This window comes from Pocillopora damicornis, chromosome 2, assembly GCF_964200805.1.
Source record: "Pocillopora damicornis chromosome 2, jaPocDami1.2, whole genome shotgun sequence".
Taxonomy (NCBI): Eukaryota; Metazoa; Cnidaria; class Anthozoa; order Scleractinia; family Pocilloporidae; genus Pocillopora; species Pocillopora damicornis.
The window spans coordinates 23,462,695-23,479,627 of NC_142671.1; the positions used below are offsets into that span (position 1 = coordinate 23,462,695).

The window sequence follows — 16,933 nt, forward strand, 5'->3', positions numbered from 1 at the left end:
GATCGGATCCTTGTGTTTGCGCAAATATTTGTGGGATCGCCAAGGGGGGAAAATTCCAAGTTGCTAGAAGGAAATATATGGCGAAAGGTTGTTTCGACGTCCAAAAAAATCGATTTTGAAAGAGATCAACGCTTTCTAGCGGCTGTTTTATCATAACTGGTTTTAGATAATGTTGATACGAGGGAACCGCAAGTTTTTGTTTGAATAACCGCGAAATGTGTTATTAAAGATACCGATAAACCTCTCTCCTTGCGCAAGTGTAAGGTATATGGTGAAATCCTCATCGCGTGATGATCTCAAAGTATTACAAAATTAGCCATCTAGAGTGTAACTTCATATAAGCTTCCTCTGTAATTTTCAACGTCCACATGGATCATTTCCACGGAAACGGTCATATGCCTTGTGCTTTTGTTTGCAATAGCTACAAATTCAAAATAAACAAGTTTTATCCGAGTGCCATTTTATAAACTACTTACTACCTCTCTTACTCAAGCCCTACTGGGAAATATTGGTCTTTGGTGGTTTTTCTACGGACCTCTTTACGCTCGGCACGTACTGCCACGACCTCGGGCCAATATTCCAATGTATAACCTTTGCGTTCGGTTAATACGAAGTTAATATAATCTTGCATTGTATCAAATCATTGGTTCATATGAATTCTACTTGTAAGTTCGCTTGTGAGCAAGCAAGCAAGCCTCAACTTTATCACCTTCACAATTTCTGTTGGTATAAATGTTAAACCGTGTACTGAAGTGATACTTGTATGCACAAACTTACAAGTGTTACCACTGCATCACTTTTCCTGTCACGAACTATTTCGAGGTCTCATGTACAATAAAAGCATGGTTAATATTCTCGTTTTGTAGAAAGGAGAAGGGGAGGGGGAGGGGGAGGGGGAGAGGAGGGGGAGAGGAGGGGGAGAGGAGGGGGAGAGGAGGGGGAGAGGAGGGGGAGAGGAGGATGGGATTTATCGAGATTTGACGTAATGGATATGTGGATTACATCCGAGAAAAAGTAGTTTTGACGAGACATCTTGATCAGCTCCAGCCGGAAAATTATTTTGAGCCCTGTAAATTGTATTAAATTGATACTGATTTCATTATTATAAAGGGTTTTCATCGGTATCTTTACTTTCAGTTTATAATGTGTCGTTCGTACTGAAATAAGAAGTTGCTGCATCACGTTGTTGATCCTTCTAAGGAGCCCCCACTATCAGATATTACATTCTCAAACTCGAAATCCTCTTTTCGGCAGTGTTATATAGTGGACATTTCTCAAAACGATTAGAACATTTTATGTAATCGCGATGAACAAGGCCCCAAGATACAAGCCGAATTAATAACAATAGATTTTCAAATGAACATTGTTGGTTATATCGTTGATTAGGACTTGAGATACCAAGCCACCAAACTTTAGTTGATGGGCCTCCGCTGGGACGTAGTTGTTTATTTTACCAAAAAGCAAAAAGATAAACAACAGAAATAGACAGGTTGAAATATTTATGGTGACTGGGATTCGGTACCATTACTAACAAAAGATGAAGTCCCTGTACGAGCTCCTTGTTCAGATAGTTTATACTCATCAACTTCCTCAGCCCAACCTGTCGAAGGGAATGACAGCTAAAACGACGGTCTATGTTGGCATCATCAAGCCGCTGTTAAGCAAAATGACGAAGAACAACTGAAGCGCAGTTATCATCTGATCTTCCTTCTCTTGACTGACTCGAGCAATGCAAGGGGGGCACATGATACCTTGGAGAATTAAGACTGAAGCTGTTTGTAATTTGTACACGAAAAGGAAAACGCACAATGTTACTTCTACTATCTGGGGCGCTTTGGGATTTATGTACGGAAGTAGTGTAGCGGCCGTATTTTGATGGACGAACATACAAGTTGTTCAGCGCGTATCAATAGACCCTTAAACACGTTTTTCATCGTCAAAATGAATCGAATAGCATGGCACCCATTTCCCTTCCTTTATTGCATTGATAAAAATGCCCAAAATGTTAGAAATAATTGCAGTACAGCACTCATCATTGTGTTCCAAAGAACGAAACTGATAAGAAAAACTATTTTAATTGACCACGAGGTGAAACTCAAGTGTTCGTTCACATAACAAGCCATTTTATGCAGAAGGTAGAATTTAAACAAATCTGAACCAACCAGCAGTTGAGCTTTCTGTAGTGTCTTGTATTGCATTACGAGTATGCGCACTGGGTTGTTATTACGAGCAGGATTAGAGAAGTAGAAGTTTCCATTAAAAGAGTTTAGAATTATAATCGAGGATTCCATACTTTCGATTACGAGGATGCTTGACAGACTCAACATTGCATCAGAAAAGAAAAGCGGCAGTACGCATGTCGTAACATCTGCTGTATGGTTGAGCGATGTTCCAACTACTCAGTTCAAGGTGGGATGTTGTCTGTATTTCAGTTTTCAACTAAGAAATTGGGTTAAAGTGCATTTAAAGGGAAGCTTGAGGAGTAATTGAAGTTTGGAATACAAGAAAAGAACAGAGGAGCTGATAGGGGCAACCGCTGAGAGAATCGGCACGCACAACCGCAAATGTTTATTAAACTAAAACATTGTTTAGCGATGGCGGCCGAACACTTTTTAACAAAAGCAAATGTTATTTATAGCTTCCCTACGTTCAAAGATAATTCATTAACCTGCCTTTTGTTTCATCTGTGATAGCGCCGAGTTAGAAATCAGAACGGAAATGACTACGTTCAAAATGAAAACAACCTCAGACGTCATATCGGTGAGGAAGTGACTTAAACTTAAGAAAAAAAATGAAGAAAGAAAAAACTGCATATATTTCAAAATTATGCGAAACAGTCTAGAATTGTATGGTAAATCTTTTTAATTTTGAAAATAATTAGTGAACTGGGCCATTTGTCAGAGATTTTGAAGCTATATCGAGGGCAAGTAGCTTTGGTGTGGGAGTCAAGTGGTCCTGAAGATTGTGCACCTATTGCTTCATGTTATCTGAGTGCAACAAAGATTTGAGCCAACTCGCTATGTGAAATCTTCATTTAGCTATTCTTCATTACCTCCAAAGATACCACAAGGAAAGAACGAAGAAAATGCGTATGATATTTTCTATCAACTATAAATCAAGGTTCCTGAGACCTAGTACGAGGCTAATTAATCTAACCGTTCAACGTGTCAGTACAGCAAAAAAAGGAATCGCGGGAATGCATATCTTTTGATGTCACAAATATAAACATTATATTTTACGAGAGTTTGTCAAGTTATCCATTCGACACGAGCAAACAGATTTTGGTCAGTACAACGAGATTTAAGAGGTACTATATAACCCCTCATTTTAGTCACTATCGCGGAATGCGGAAAGTTTCTATGTTCTACAGTACATACATCCCTCCGGCAGAGCACTTTAAATCAGCCGATCTTTTACCAAAAAAGGCGGTTTTGTGTGCAAATGACAATTATCTATAAAATCATAGTTTTGATTTCCATGTCCAAACAAACAGCTATCAGACTGTATGGAGGATCGCCAATAGGGTTCTTCAATCCCGCGATCCCGACTAAAATTTTCTCTCAATCCCGTAATCCCGATCCCGATCATACAATTTTGTCTTCGCTCATTTCCTAAACCTAGAAGGGCCTTTCCGGTGGGTGATAATTTTCTTAACCAGCATTGATCCGTTGATTTCTATAGTTACCGTCAGGCATGAGTTTATCTCTTTTCACCAAAATGATGATATTGTTTATTTAAGAAGTTTTCAAAGTTTTGCACGGATAACTCACGCTAGTCACGGTAGCGACTCCCTTTCATTAAATTCGATCACGGACAAACGTATAGGTACAGGCAGGTCAGTATCAAAGAAACGAAAAACAATTTTTAACAACTGCATGAAACACAAAAGGTCACGGCAATCCCGTAGTTCCATAACAACGGAGATAAAGACAAATAAACTGAACACAATTCTGCTCTTGAAGTATCATGTAACTCATCAGGTTAAGAGCATCACATCGGTATAATTCTGAGACTTGCTGGAGGCTTTTCAACGCTGTTAAGCATTTCAATTGACGCAGCAGTCTTAGACCACGTTCTACACGAGCTCCGTGGGCCACTGAGGATTTTTGATAAATTGGCAACTTCGCTTCTGATAAAATTTTCATTCCCGGGCAATTACTGAAGAGTGCCGCTGAGTAGCCCGACCGCCCATTGAATACTAGAGAGCCTGTATGCATGACTGAGAAGATCAATTTCTTCCTAAATTCTCGTCAACGGACATCCCGGTACTCGGTTCGTTTAAGTGATTATTTCCCGAATCCCGTGTCCCGTTCATAATAGCAATCCCGCATCTCGCTCCCTTCTTACTTTAAATTCTTAGATCCCGGCCTTTAAATAAACCCAATCCCTGATCCCGAAAAACCTATTAGAGACCCTCTGTATGGTGAGCTCTATAAAACCTTCAGTTACTCAATTAAATATTATACCTCCGGATTTGCGGTTATGGCTGTTTATCATATAAAAACAATTCTTGTTTACGCGTTTAGCCTTAAAATTTTCCGCAGTACCCATTGTTAAGCTTTATGGTTATGTAACCTCCAGCTGTGTCTAAGATATAATATTCATATACGGGTGTTAAATGCGGAAAAAATTTTCTTCTTTGTGACGGAAATAGCAGTGTAATTACTGACACATGCACGTGCCGAAAATTTGTGTGTTTTCTTGGACAGGCTACAGAGGAGGTTTTTGAGTATCACCTTGAATATAAAATTAAAATAAGGCATTTTTAAAAAAAGATCGGCGGCAAAAAGCCACTCTTTTCATTTTAAAGTTACATTTTGATCACCTCTGCTGCTCTATGGTCGAATTTGCCTTTGTTTCCTTCATTTATTGTCTTATCAATCACACAGAGGTCTGCCCAGCAAGTGATTTGTTTCAAACTGGCATTAGCTGCGAGTTTCCACTTAGAACTGAACGGCTAAGGTCATTTTAGGCCAGTTTAATCAAAGCCATCAACAAGTTGAGTTCTCCGCGCAATTAAATTATAAAGGTTGCTGAACAAGAAACAGCTTCAAGTGGTAGACAGAACTAAGAGGTATTTCATGATATTCAATTATCGTACAATTAGTAATGACCAGTAATCATTTAAAATACTTTTCATGACTCTTTCTGTGAGTCAAAGTAACCTAAAAGTAAGGCATGTGATCGCTAAACAACGCTTGCATTGCATGTACCACAAAAATAGCTGAGATGTCATGACAACGAAAAAATATGCTACCATGACAACCTGAACTGAGCTAAAACTTACGTATACCCAATTTTTTTTCCGCATTTTTCTCGTTAACACTGATCTTGGCTTTCATACAGGTCATGAAGACCATTTTTGTTTGGGGCTGCCTTATGGCTACTCTAATCGAGCCTTGTATATCGGACATGTACTTGCATGCTCCACCAGGATCCAACAATCGCTTGAACGGCAACCAAGATAACGTCAGAAACGCGAACAGACTGTTTGATTCACAGGTACAGTGCCATTACATACTCGCTTTTCATCACGGTAACCTTTTTTTAGGCCATCCCTCAAACATGTTTTGTTCCCCATTACCATCCTACTCGTTAAAGTGGTCGACTGATAGGTCGGTCGGCCAAACAAGCAAAAAGAAAATACAAGAAGTAACTACATGAAGCAGCTTAGATCAGGAAAATCTTGGAAGCACCCATTCGCTTACTAATTGTTTTTTGCCCAAACTTTCCGATGATATGTACAGCACAGGTCAAATAAGATGATAAACTGACCAATTTCTATCACAAAGTCATCTTCATCTGTTTTAAGACTCAGAGTTAATTTTTCTGGGAAGAGTATATTTATTAATTTTGTTGTTTGCTTTCCTTGAAAAAATGGGTCGGTTAGTATCTACCATGATATTCAGAGAAGAATAAAGGCCAATAGTGTTACTGCTGCTGGTGTTAAAAAGCAAACCTGAATAACGACTAGCTCGGAAAGCTAAGAAACTACTTGTACAACATCGATGATCGGCTGTAAAATTTTCGTCAGTGCTACTTTTAGATTCTCGCTTAAGGTAACAGAGAAAAAAGTGAAATTTTTAAAGCATATAAAAGTAAAATATCTAATAGAAGAGGGAAATAATGAAATTAGCCCAATGGACTTTTGCAGAAGTTTTAACCTCGTAGTTATTTAATTTAGACATAAGGGTAAACCCAGTCTGAAAAGAGATTTAACTACATAATAATAGGGGACAAGAGTAATTCAGTTCATAAATGATTCCTTCGTCTTCTTTCTTTCTAAGAATAATGGTAAGGCTGGTTACAATGTCGGCGACAGTTTGGATAGCAACCCTGGCGACAACATTCAAGAGTTCAGACAGCTGCCACAGGTAAAACTCGTTTATCATTTGTTAGCAGTTGTCTTTTTGTTTGCTCTCTTGCCTTTTTTTTCTTATGCTTGATATTTTTTCAAATGATCCAATCAGGAATATTACATGAGTGGATGCGATGCTAAGGCAAAAACCGAAGTTGATATCATGTGGACAAACCAACACGGAACTGGACCAGGTACCAATGACATGGTAGAAACCCAAGTTATTTTACAGTACATGTGTCAGCCTTATCCACAGAGCAAGATGGCAACCAACGACGTGAACAAAGAATTTGAATATCATACAATTCGTAATGGGCAGACTCTTACCACTCAATCATTTGTAAAAAACGCGCGAGAGAGTGCTTACATAAGAAGAGACAGAGGACTTCACGAACCAGCCAACTATTATCAGGCGTATTATCGGAGAGAGAGAAACAAAGGTAAGAGGTTTAAACAAACTGAAATACAGAACTGACTGATACAAAAATGACTCTCATTAGTCACTCTCCTTATAGTTATGACACTTTTGCTCATACTCCAGGCTTGTTCACTGCTGATCAACAACTTAAAGGTGATCTACCGATTTATACGCGACAAAATGCCGCAGGGACAAGGAGGGGCTTGGAGGTTCCGGAGGAACGCGATTACTACCCTTACTGGGGCCCTACCCCTTGGAGGGACATTGCTATCATGGTCAGCGATAAAAAGACCGAGGAACTAATCAAAGAATACGTAAACAGCCCTCACTATGGACACAAATGTAAGTCAGGCTTGATCTGAACGGTTTTATGAGTACAATACAACACAACATTGACTGACTTTCGTCATCACTAAAATGGTAACAAAAGGGCAAATACATTTGAAATTTTCCTCTAAATCTCATGTTTTAGACTTGTGTATAATGCCTACCAAGCTTGCCGGAAATGAAGACTGTCCACGGAACAACTATAACCTTAAAGGTGAAAAATGTGTCGCAAAATACATCACCTCAAAGAAATGCAAGGCGGCTGGAGGAACCTGGACAAAGTTCATCGCGAATTATGTTGAGAAAACCGCTGGCGTGTTGAGCACTTGTCATAATGTGGGCGAAATGAAACTGGCGAGAGGCATTCCTTACGAACCACACAAGATCTCTCAAGGAGCTGATCAAAAGGAGCAGTTTGTTCTTGTTCACAAGCCTCCTGAAGTGATCTACGCCCCATCCACTGTCGTTAATCATAACGGAATGAGCATGGAAGGAAAGTTTTCGTCCTACAAGTGGAAGGTTCCTTGTTTTCCAACAAACACCACCCAACGCTGTGTATTACGAATCAGGTGAGACAACTAATCATCATTTGACTCTAAGCGTGCGATGGAAGTAAAGGCGACGGGGTGTTGAAAACGAGAAGCAGAATTTTGTATATCAGGGCTTGCATCGTGATAATTTTGTTCTTTCCATACGTATTAGAGAGGGAGAAAAGGTGGGGTTCATTCTAAGATCCCTTCATGTACCACATCGAGCCCCAATCACCTCATCGAAAAAAAAACATGTAATCCCAGATCCGGTGCGCAAATGATTGCAAGAGGTACAAAGCCTTCAGCCCATCATATAAAGTCGGGACAGCTACATGTTCGCCCTTCAGCACACAATCATACTAGGACGACCTATAAGCTTTTGGTGAAATTTTATTTCCTATTGCCGCCTTAAAATTGTTTCATTATGTTGCTCCCAACTTAAGAAGGCTTCATAGATTGTGTGACCGTGCAAGATCTGGGTCCGAACATAGCACGAGCTATGGCGGCTCGGTGTTAAAGACACTTGAATCTAGGGTTTCCAACAACTGCACCCGTAATATTCATTGGCCTTCTACGCCTGGAAAAAAGGTCAACCGAAAAGAAAACACCGTGGGAAAGATTGCCAAAAGGCGACAGATTCGAAAGTCTACGCATGCTCAGATACCGATCTTGGTGAAGTTCTATTCCATTACGTAAACTTTTGCGACAAAGAAAATAAGGATCTCTCGAGCAAGATTTATCGCGTTTCCTTCTGTGGAATGTCCTCAAATTTTCTGGACCGTTAAACATACTTGTGCCCTTCCTAGTGCCTGTTGATAAAAAAAAATTCATAAGACCAAATTTGAGATCGAGGAAGAAAACACAAAATTGCAAATAGCGAGGAAACTGCCTTACTAACCCCTATTTTTTTAGGCTTTTTAATGATCGGCAGGATAATTTTCACAAATGGAGAAAATTTTGAGAGATTTCACCGCAGCAAATTTATGAAAATCAGAGACAAAGCCAAATTATCGCTGACGAGCGCCTTCCTTTGTGGAGCCTTAGCTTAATAACAAAAATCATTTTGATAATATCTACTACAGCAAACGATACTTTGAACCTTGCTCATTGCCTTTTGATGGCTTTTAATGACCTTGATGAAGCGAACATATTAAAATTTTCTGGAAAAACATTACGCTGGCGCGCGCGCCAACTATAAACAAAAATCTTATGGAGCCTCCTTAAAGAGTTCCCATACTAAAGATGAAACTTTTCAAGAACGTTACATCTTCTTTCTAAAAAAACCTATGTTAGCTCAGAACTGGGTTTCGTAGTTGAACCAATTTTGAAACGTTAAGTGGCGTTCACTCTTTTGACAGGTATAATATAACCACCAGTGATGTACCACGTGAGTTCACTGCTAAGAACAATAACGAGTAAGTACTCAATGAATATATTTGACCACTACACCAAGTATGTCCCCCAACTGTTATCTCAGTAACCCCGAGGTGTTAGGTGAACCTGATAACAGAACTGTAAATATGACATTTTTATTTTCCTGAATGATTGAAAACCCAGCCGTGTAGCACTTACCATTTACTAGCTATATGATCAACTGGAGAGCGCTCTACTTTCTTCTGTTTAGAACAACAACATATTGTTACAATAGTCTAAATGAACGAGCATTCATTCAGTCTTTGATCTGATGACTTCTCTGTACGCTCCTTCGACATGAAAATGCCACGAAAGCGAATGAAATAAAAACTAACGGAAAGACAACAATCACTGAGCACTGGGACTTGATTCAAATTGGATTATAACATAGCTTGTAAATTTGTCTACTCAAATTCAATTGCGCGAACGTGCTTCATATTCCTATTATGCACGCTCAGCAAACAAATCCCTCGAGAAAAAAAATTTCCATTGGGTTGAAAATGTTATAAAACAATTGGTTCATACGTCATCTGTGCGTTCATCGAGATATGAAGCACTTGGGAAGTTTGGAGAGCACTCGAGAAGCTAGAGTTACTCTCAGCTACGCCTTGAGCAACTCTTTCGCATCTTTCGTGCCCTCCAAACTTCCCGCGTGCTTCATATCTCGATGAACGCACGCTGACGTATGAACCAATTGTTAATTATACCTTGGTAAATTGATGCGTCCAATACGTTACGACGAATTGGTCAGACTCACAAAAAGATCAGATCGATTGATTTTATTATTTTCTTCTTAGGATTAAAAATAATCCGAAAACAAAAGCTGTTGACAATAAGACCGATCTTCAAATCGCTTTGAACACTGCCCAGCTCGGCAGAACATTCCAGGATAGAAGTCATGTGATCATCCTTAAACCACGCAGCAAACTGCCCATGAAATTTCAGCATAGCAACATCTATTACATTAATGGAATGGGCAAGAGAGGAAACATAGTGCAGGCGTATCCTGCCATGGAATATCGCTTTTATCCTGAACGCCTTACTGTTACAACAGAGGATGTGGTGTGTTTCGTCTGGTCCGGTGAGAAGGAACAATCTATTTGATACGAACTCTTGTGACCTCAGTCGTATTTTCATTCTTTTTATCCATTTTCAATTTCGTTGTTTCATTATGTGTCTAATTATTTACCTATTTATTGCTTCTATCGGTAGGCTCAAACAACAATCAGAACAATGCTGGAGAAGGAACAGCACGTGAGAAAAATATCGCACATATGAATTATTTAGGCACACAACTAACTTTAAAACTTAAAAAGCTCAAACTCGAAAATTTTTGAGCAAAACACAGCTGAGTGGAGTTAATCTGATAAGTACATCGCCCTAAATAATTTTCCATTTCATTTCATCATTTCAGGAACTGATCGCACCAACGTGTGCTGGATAAACGAAGGATGCCAGTCTCTCAAACCAGCAGCGTGTTCCAGCCTTCCTCTTGAAGTAGTTGACCATGTCGACGAATTTGATGCCGCCAAGTTAAATGTTCACCTTAACAAGGGCTGTTACACTGGTGGCAAAACGCTGCAGGCTCAACTGAACAACGCCCCGGCCTCTTGCAACCCGCCATGCTTCCGCATCACGAAGCCCGGGACATACTGTTACATGGGCACGCGCAATAACAACTTCTCTAACCGACGTCACATAGGACAGATAACAGTCAATGAAGCTAAAACTACTCCTGAATAATACCTCAGTGAATAGCTCTAAAAATACAGAGCAAGCAATGCTTCTCAAATAAAAAACTGACAAGGCATTCGAACTGAAGAACAAGTTCGTCCAACTTTTTCTTTGTCTTTATTGTTATTTTTTATTGTTACGTTTTAGGTACGTCGTGTAGTTACTCCTCACCCTCAATTTTTTGTCTTACCCGGATGTCGATGTAACACTCACGGATAAGGCTGCATCCGTCCCCTGAATAGAGTCTGTGCATGGTCACAAAACCCACGATCACGAAACTCACGATCACGGTAAATGTGTCTACTAAACCAAAACCCCTTGATCAGATCCAACTCAACTGAAATTTAAGTAGTTCGAAAAAACTGAAAGCAAATTAATGGCAGGCTCATACTGTAGATCTCCAGTCCTTTGGAATTAACTTGATTAGCGTTTTGGCTGCTCGTCAATTACCCTCCTTTTTCTGTTGATCTCTCAGCTTTTTCGTTCTTCCCTTCGAACAAATTGCCCAGTGAAGGCTGGATTCTGGTTATAGTACTATCAAATTTTAAACGGCAGAACAGTGATGCAGGAAAGTCATAAGCAAATCGGTAGACTCCTGCACGGAATTTGCTCGTTTACTCTGTTTCGCGATGCCGGTGAGGGAGCAGGTTGGTCAAACAATTTTTTAAAAGGACGATGAGAGCCAATTCGTGACACACAAGGAAAAAAAATCACACGTAGTGGATATTTCCAGGCATCCGTAATTATATCAAAGATTTCAATGGCATGTAATCACGATCTAATTTTTCTTAAGGGTGGCAAATGTTTTACAAGTCACTCATTGAAAATTTTGGTGAGAGAATAATCAGTTTCTAAATGATACAAAGAAAAGAGCTATCTAAAACTACTTGAGATTAATTTGAAAACATTTAAATGGCGTTGAAAATAGCCTAAAGAAGAGAGGAATCCAAGCGAACAAGCAAAACCACAGACTGTAACAAGCACCATAGCTTTAGGCGTTTTTACTTCATTAGTTTAAAACTTGAATGTGGTGGAAGGGAGTCCTAGGGATATGTTATTAATCCAAAATAAACCGCCTTAACTTTAGTCATAGGTTCCTGTTTTGTTACCAGGTAAATGTGAATGTCTTGAGTCCCCATACCAAGAACCGTAGCAGTTCATTCTCTCTCGCTTTCTTGCTGAGTGGCTGTATGCATGATACATATACATTACATCTGGAACCCAACCTTGGCGTCTTGCGCAATACGTTCTAACTTTGTAAATCATATAATGCTTGCACTCTACTCGAAAAACACTCGTCTCACAAGCTTCTTAAAAGCTTTCTTTTATGTCTACGTAATTATTTTTTTTAAAACAAAGCGCATTTTCTTGAAGTGGAACCGCATGCAATAAACCACCTACATGGCTTGTTAAGTGTTATTATTACTGCACCAAAATCATTGGCCGTTATTTTTGTGCCACGAGACCCTACTTGAGTTATTTAGCAGTTACACAATAGCACCTTAGGCACAGGGGGTGGGCACAAGTCGGCTCAACCCGTGTACTGAGAGTAGATTTGTCCTCTCCCTATATCTCCAGCCAAATAATCCCGATCAATCGGGATGGCTCAGTGATTTCAGCTCAAAATTTTACGAGAGAAACTTTCACTACGATGAATTCCCACTATTCCTGCATGCATATTAGTAAAAACTCAAAACAAATGTTAAATCTAAAAAAGTGACCCTAAGCAGTCGAGTACTTTGCTTAAAATAAAGTATTATTGAATACTGACAGATGGACGTGTCATGAACTGAAAACATTGCGAAGCAACAGCCAAGCAAGTGTATGCAACGATTGTCAGGTACCATGCTATGAAACATCTGTGCCGCCGTTATCACAGTTCTTTTTTGAATGTATTTCACTAAAAGTAAATGTAAAGAAAGTATAGTAAATATCTACAATTCTTCATCGGCGATATAATTCGAATTCACCCACATAACACAAACTTTGGCAAAAGCATTATTGAACCCGGTGAATTCATTGTGTGCCGATATGAACATAAGGGAAGTAAAACCGACAAAGCACCAGAACTTAGAGCAAAGGGGGATGGAGATTTAAGTCCGATCGTCTTGACTTGAGATGATGTTTACAAGTAAACTGAAGGTATCAAACAGACTTGTACATAAGTGCATATTAATATGTAATATTCTCTGGCCTCTGGGTCACGGCTACACCACTCTTCTCATTCATCTTTGAAATAACTCATGCATCATGTGTATTTTATTGACTGAAATTATGGCCACGATCCAAGATCAAAATCCTGATAACTAACTCGGCTTTAAGTCTAGCTGATTTCATAAATTTCATGAAGACATTTGCGTTGGCATGGCAAAGGGAAAGACGAAGGAGTTGGTTTTCTATGAATTTTGCATGATGTATGCAACAACTTTATAATGATCTTTGGACAAGAAATGCTCGGTTTGGTTGCCTAACGGCAAAAAGGCGCGCGAACGAAGAGCCGATATTTCAGGACTTACCCGCATTACATTTCCTAACCTAAATGTTTTAACACTTGAATTTAGGGAATTATGAAAAAGATAACTGGAGATTGGCTCCCTTCGAGGAAATCAGTGACTTCAACTGAGCTTCAGTTACTTACAATCCATAACCCTTTATAGTTTTGAAAGAGACAAAACACAGTTTACGCTGGAAGGAACTGGTTGGTCAAGGGGGGTTTGGATAAAACTACTAACTTTTTCTCTATTTGGAGAACAGAAGTTGTATGAATCGACAAGTTTTGACGAAGCAGAAAGCAATACTGCATATCAGCCTTCTAAATATTCCACTTGAAGACCAGCTTAATGATTAATCAAGCATCAATGGGATTAGAGCGGCATCTCTGGCGAAAATATCAGCATATCTATGTAACGCTGGACACACGTCTGCCCGTTGCAAACAGATGCAGGTCAAATGAAACAACTATTCATAATCTACCACGCTTGAAACTACTCTCTCCACCGAAATTAAGGCAAATTTCGTATCATGTACTGTTACTGGATTGGATGCAGATCGTGCTATGTAAAACGTAATTTATGCAACAACTCAAGCACGCAGTTAACAGAAGACTTTGGTGAAGATCCAACCAAGAAAACAAACCAACTGGTTCATCGTTCACTACCTTGACAGTAGTTAATCAAAAATCTGGGTCGACTTGCAAGTCTACCATATTTCGCAAAAGGAAAAGAACCCTGAAATATCTTCAGACTAGAAATGCCTCGTTTGTCAAAACGACTGGCTGATTAAAAATAATGGCTTCTTTGGAGCCGTCCTTGATAAAAACCACAACCTTTTATCTCGAATTACATTCTGCATCGTAAAAACGATTCGTTGAAATTACATAAGTTTTAGCGCAATGAAAATAGCACAAATTCAAACCAGGATAATATTTAGATTAATGAACATTGATTGGCTAAATTTCTCGGAACAAACGGCAAACTCCAGAGATCTTGCTAACACTGTTCGTCTAGTGGCCTAAGAGCCAAGATTGAGAATGTGCTTAAAACATGGTTGTTACCATGCCCAAAATAACGCCAATTACCTGTTGCAAATTCATTGTAATAAATTAAATAAAATATACAAACATTCCCAATTACTTAAAACCACTTGCTGCACTTGAACTTTGGCAAAACACTCGTTAAACTCGGTCAATAGATGGAGTGCATCGACCAGATATGGCGTCGCTCGCATAGCAGCTGTTTTCTTTCTGAGCTATTTAGCTAGACTTGAGTAGCGTGAAATATGAGTAAAAGGAGACGGACAGGTAGGATAGCCATGGTGCAATACCTGTTATGGCTACACAGATTGTTAGGATGTTGAATTCACTTTTGTACCAGCTCATGCATAGTTAACAAGAAAGATCGGGCACGACAAACAGTTCATTTTTCACCAGTTTAATGGTATTTCAGTCAAAAGCTTTGCATTGAGATCGAGAGAAGAAGGAAAGAAAAGGAAAAAGAGCCATAGAAAATATGCACGACAACAAAATTCCGATGTGATCAATTAACAAAGAAATGCCCCATTTGGAAGCGCAGCATTAATTGATTAGGAAAAAGGCGAGCAAAACAAAGGAAGGTCGTTAAGCGTCAGTGATTGAACGAAAAAACACTTTTAATTATATATCTATAGAAGATTTATTCGCGAAAGATTTCTCGTGGTGAAACCACGACGGTAATTTCTATCATTTACTTTGCATTCTTAATTCCTAGGGCTCGTCACAGCAGAAACAAATTGACAAGTCCGTAGTAAAAAGATGCCGCGTCCTCTCCCAAAAGAACAAAAGAACAAAATGCAAGGTTCATTGACCTCGTCGCTCCTCATAAGTTTATTGAAACCCGCTAATGAAGTATCAGAACATCCATTCTCTTAAACTAAACTCTTTGGATTGGCAATGAAATAAAATGATTCTCTCTGTCAGTACCTGGACATTTCATCTTAAAGAAATTTTTGTATCTTTTCAGGATCAGACAGAACAAACTTGTGCTGGGTAAATGAAGGATGCCAATCTCTTAAACCAGAGGCTTGTGCGAGCCTGCCTCTCGAGGTAGTGAACAGGCTGATACGTTTTATCAGTATTTTGAAGTTTGGAATACAAGAAAAGAACAGAAGGGCTGATGGGGCAACCGTTGTGAGAACCGGCACGTACAACCGCGAATGTTCATTAAACTAAAACATTGTTTAGCGATTGCGGCCGTACACTTTTTATCAAAAGCAAATGTTATTTATAGCTTCCCTGCGTTCAAAGATAATTCATTAACCTGCCTTTTGTTTCATCAGTGATAACGCCGAGTTAGAAATCAGAATGGAAATGACTACGTTCAAAATGAAAACAACCTCAGACTTCATATCGGTGAGGACGTGAGTAAAACCTAAGAAAAAAAATTCAATAAAGAGAACACTCCATATATTTTCAAAATTATGCGAAACAGTCCAGAATTGCATGGTTGATCTTTTTAATTTTGAAAGAAATTGGTGAATTGGGCCGTTTGTCGAGAATTTTGAAGCTATATCGAGGGCAAGTAGCTTTGGTGTGGGAGTCAAGTGTTCCTGAAGATCGTGCACCTATTGCTTCATGTTATCTGAGTGCAAAAAAGATTTGAGCCACCTCGTTATTTGAAATCTTCATTTAGTTATTCTTCATTACCTTACAAAGACACCAAGTGGAAAGAACGAAGAAAATGCATATAATGTTTTCTATTAACTATAAATCAAGGTTCCTGTGACGCAGCACACGGCTATTCTAATTTTAAATGTGTCAGTACAGCAAGAAAAGGAATCGCGGAAATGCATATCTTTTGATGTCACAAATATAAAACACCACATGTTACGAGAGTTTTTCGAGTTATCCATTCGACACGAGCAAACAGATTTTGGTCAGTACAACAAGATTTAAGAGGTTCTGTATAACCCCTCACTTCAGTCACTATCGCGGAATGGGGAACACTTCTATTCTTTACCATACATACATACATCCCTCCGGCTGTGCACTTTAAATCAGCCGATCTTTTACCGAAAAAGGCGGTTTTATGTCCAAATGACAGTCACTTATAACACCATAGTTTTGATTTTCATGACCAAACAAACAGCTACTAGACTGTATGATGGGCTCCATAAAACCTTCAGTTACTCAATTAAATATCATACCTCCCGATTTGCAGAATAGAGACTGTTGCCACAGGAGAAAAATTATCTTGCCAATCTCAAAATGTAAGCAGGATACTTCACAGCAATTACAAGAAAAAGGAAAATCAAAGGGAACGAGTGAGAAGCTTAAATTTTCTGTAATTGTTTAAGCTCACTGACCAGATTGAAAAGGATACTCCATAAAACATAATTCAATTTGATTGCATGCTACAAATATATTTATTCTCTACTTCAGTAAAAACTATTTATAACCAACACCGCAGGTTATGGCTGTTTATCATATAGAAACAATTCTTATTTACGCGTTTAGCCTTGACATTTTCCGCAATGGCCATTGTTAAGCTTTGTGATTCTGTAACCTCTAACTGTATCTCATATATAATATTTATACACGGGTGTTGAATGCGGAAAAAATGTTCTTCTTTGTGACGGGAATAGCAGTGTAATTACTGACACATGGACGTACCGAAAAGT

At 39.0% G+C, this 16,933-nt stretch overlaps 1 protein-coding gene and 1 long non-coding RNA gene across 2 annotated transcripts; both read left to right on the forward strand.

Moving 5' to 3' along the window:
- Window positions 1-4,924: 4,924 nt before the first annotated feature.
- Window positions 4,925-10,867, forward strand: LOC149050381 (protein DD3-3-like). The gene is made up of 10 exons (XM_089195166.1): window positions 4,925-5,074; window positions 5,347-5,502; window positions 6,288-6,374; window positions 6,471-6,798; window positions 6,900-7,118; window positions 7,249-7,672; window positions 8,992-9,048; window positions 9,844-10,127; window positions 10,259-10,300; window positions 10,461-10,867. The coding sequence occupies exons 2-10, from the start codon at window positions 5,350-5,352 to the stop codon at window positions 10,787-10,789; spliced, it is 1,923 nt and encodes a 640-aa protein (XP_089051292.1). The 5' UTR covers window positions 4,925-5,074; window positions 5,347-5,349; the 3' UTR covers window positions 10,790-10,867.
- Window positions 10,868-14,436: 3,569 nt separating this feature from the next.
- Window positions 14,437-15,610, forward strand: LOC149050382 (uncharacterized). Its single transcript, XR_016183320.1, has 2 exons — window positions 14,437-14,579; window positions 15,277-15,610. It is a non-coding gene; the product is annotated as an uncharacterized LOC149050382 (long non-coding RNA).
- The last annotated feature ends 1,323 nt before the right edge of the window (window positions 15,611-16,933 follow it).

Excerpts from the sequence above, each read along its gene's own strand:
- LOC149050381 (XM_089195166.1), top strand. The coding sequence starts at position 5,350 with ATGAAGACCATTTTTGTTTGGGGCTGCCTTATGGCTACTCTAATCGAG. Across the intron at positions 5,503-6,287 it reads ACAGACTGTTTGATTCACAG|AATAATGGTAAGGCTGGTTA; the intron begins GTACAGTGCCAT and ends TTTCTTTCTAAG. Across the intron at positions 10,301-10,460 it reads TGCTGGAGAAGGAACAGCAC|GAACTGATCGCACCAACGTG; the intron begins GTGAGAAAAATA and ends TCATCATTTCAG.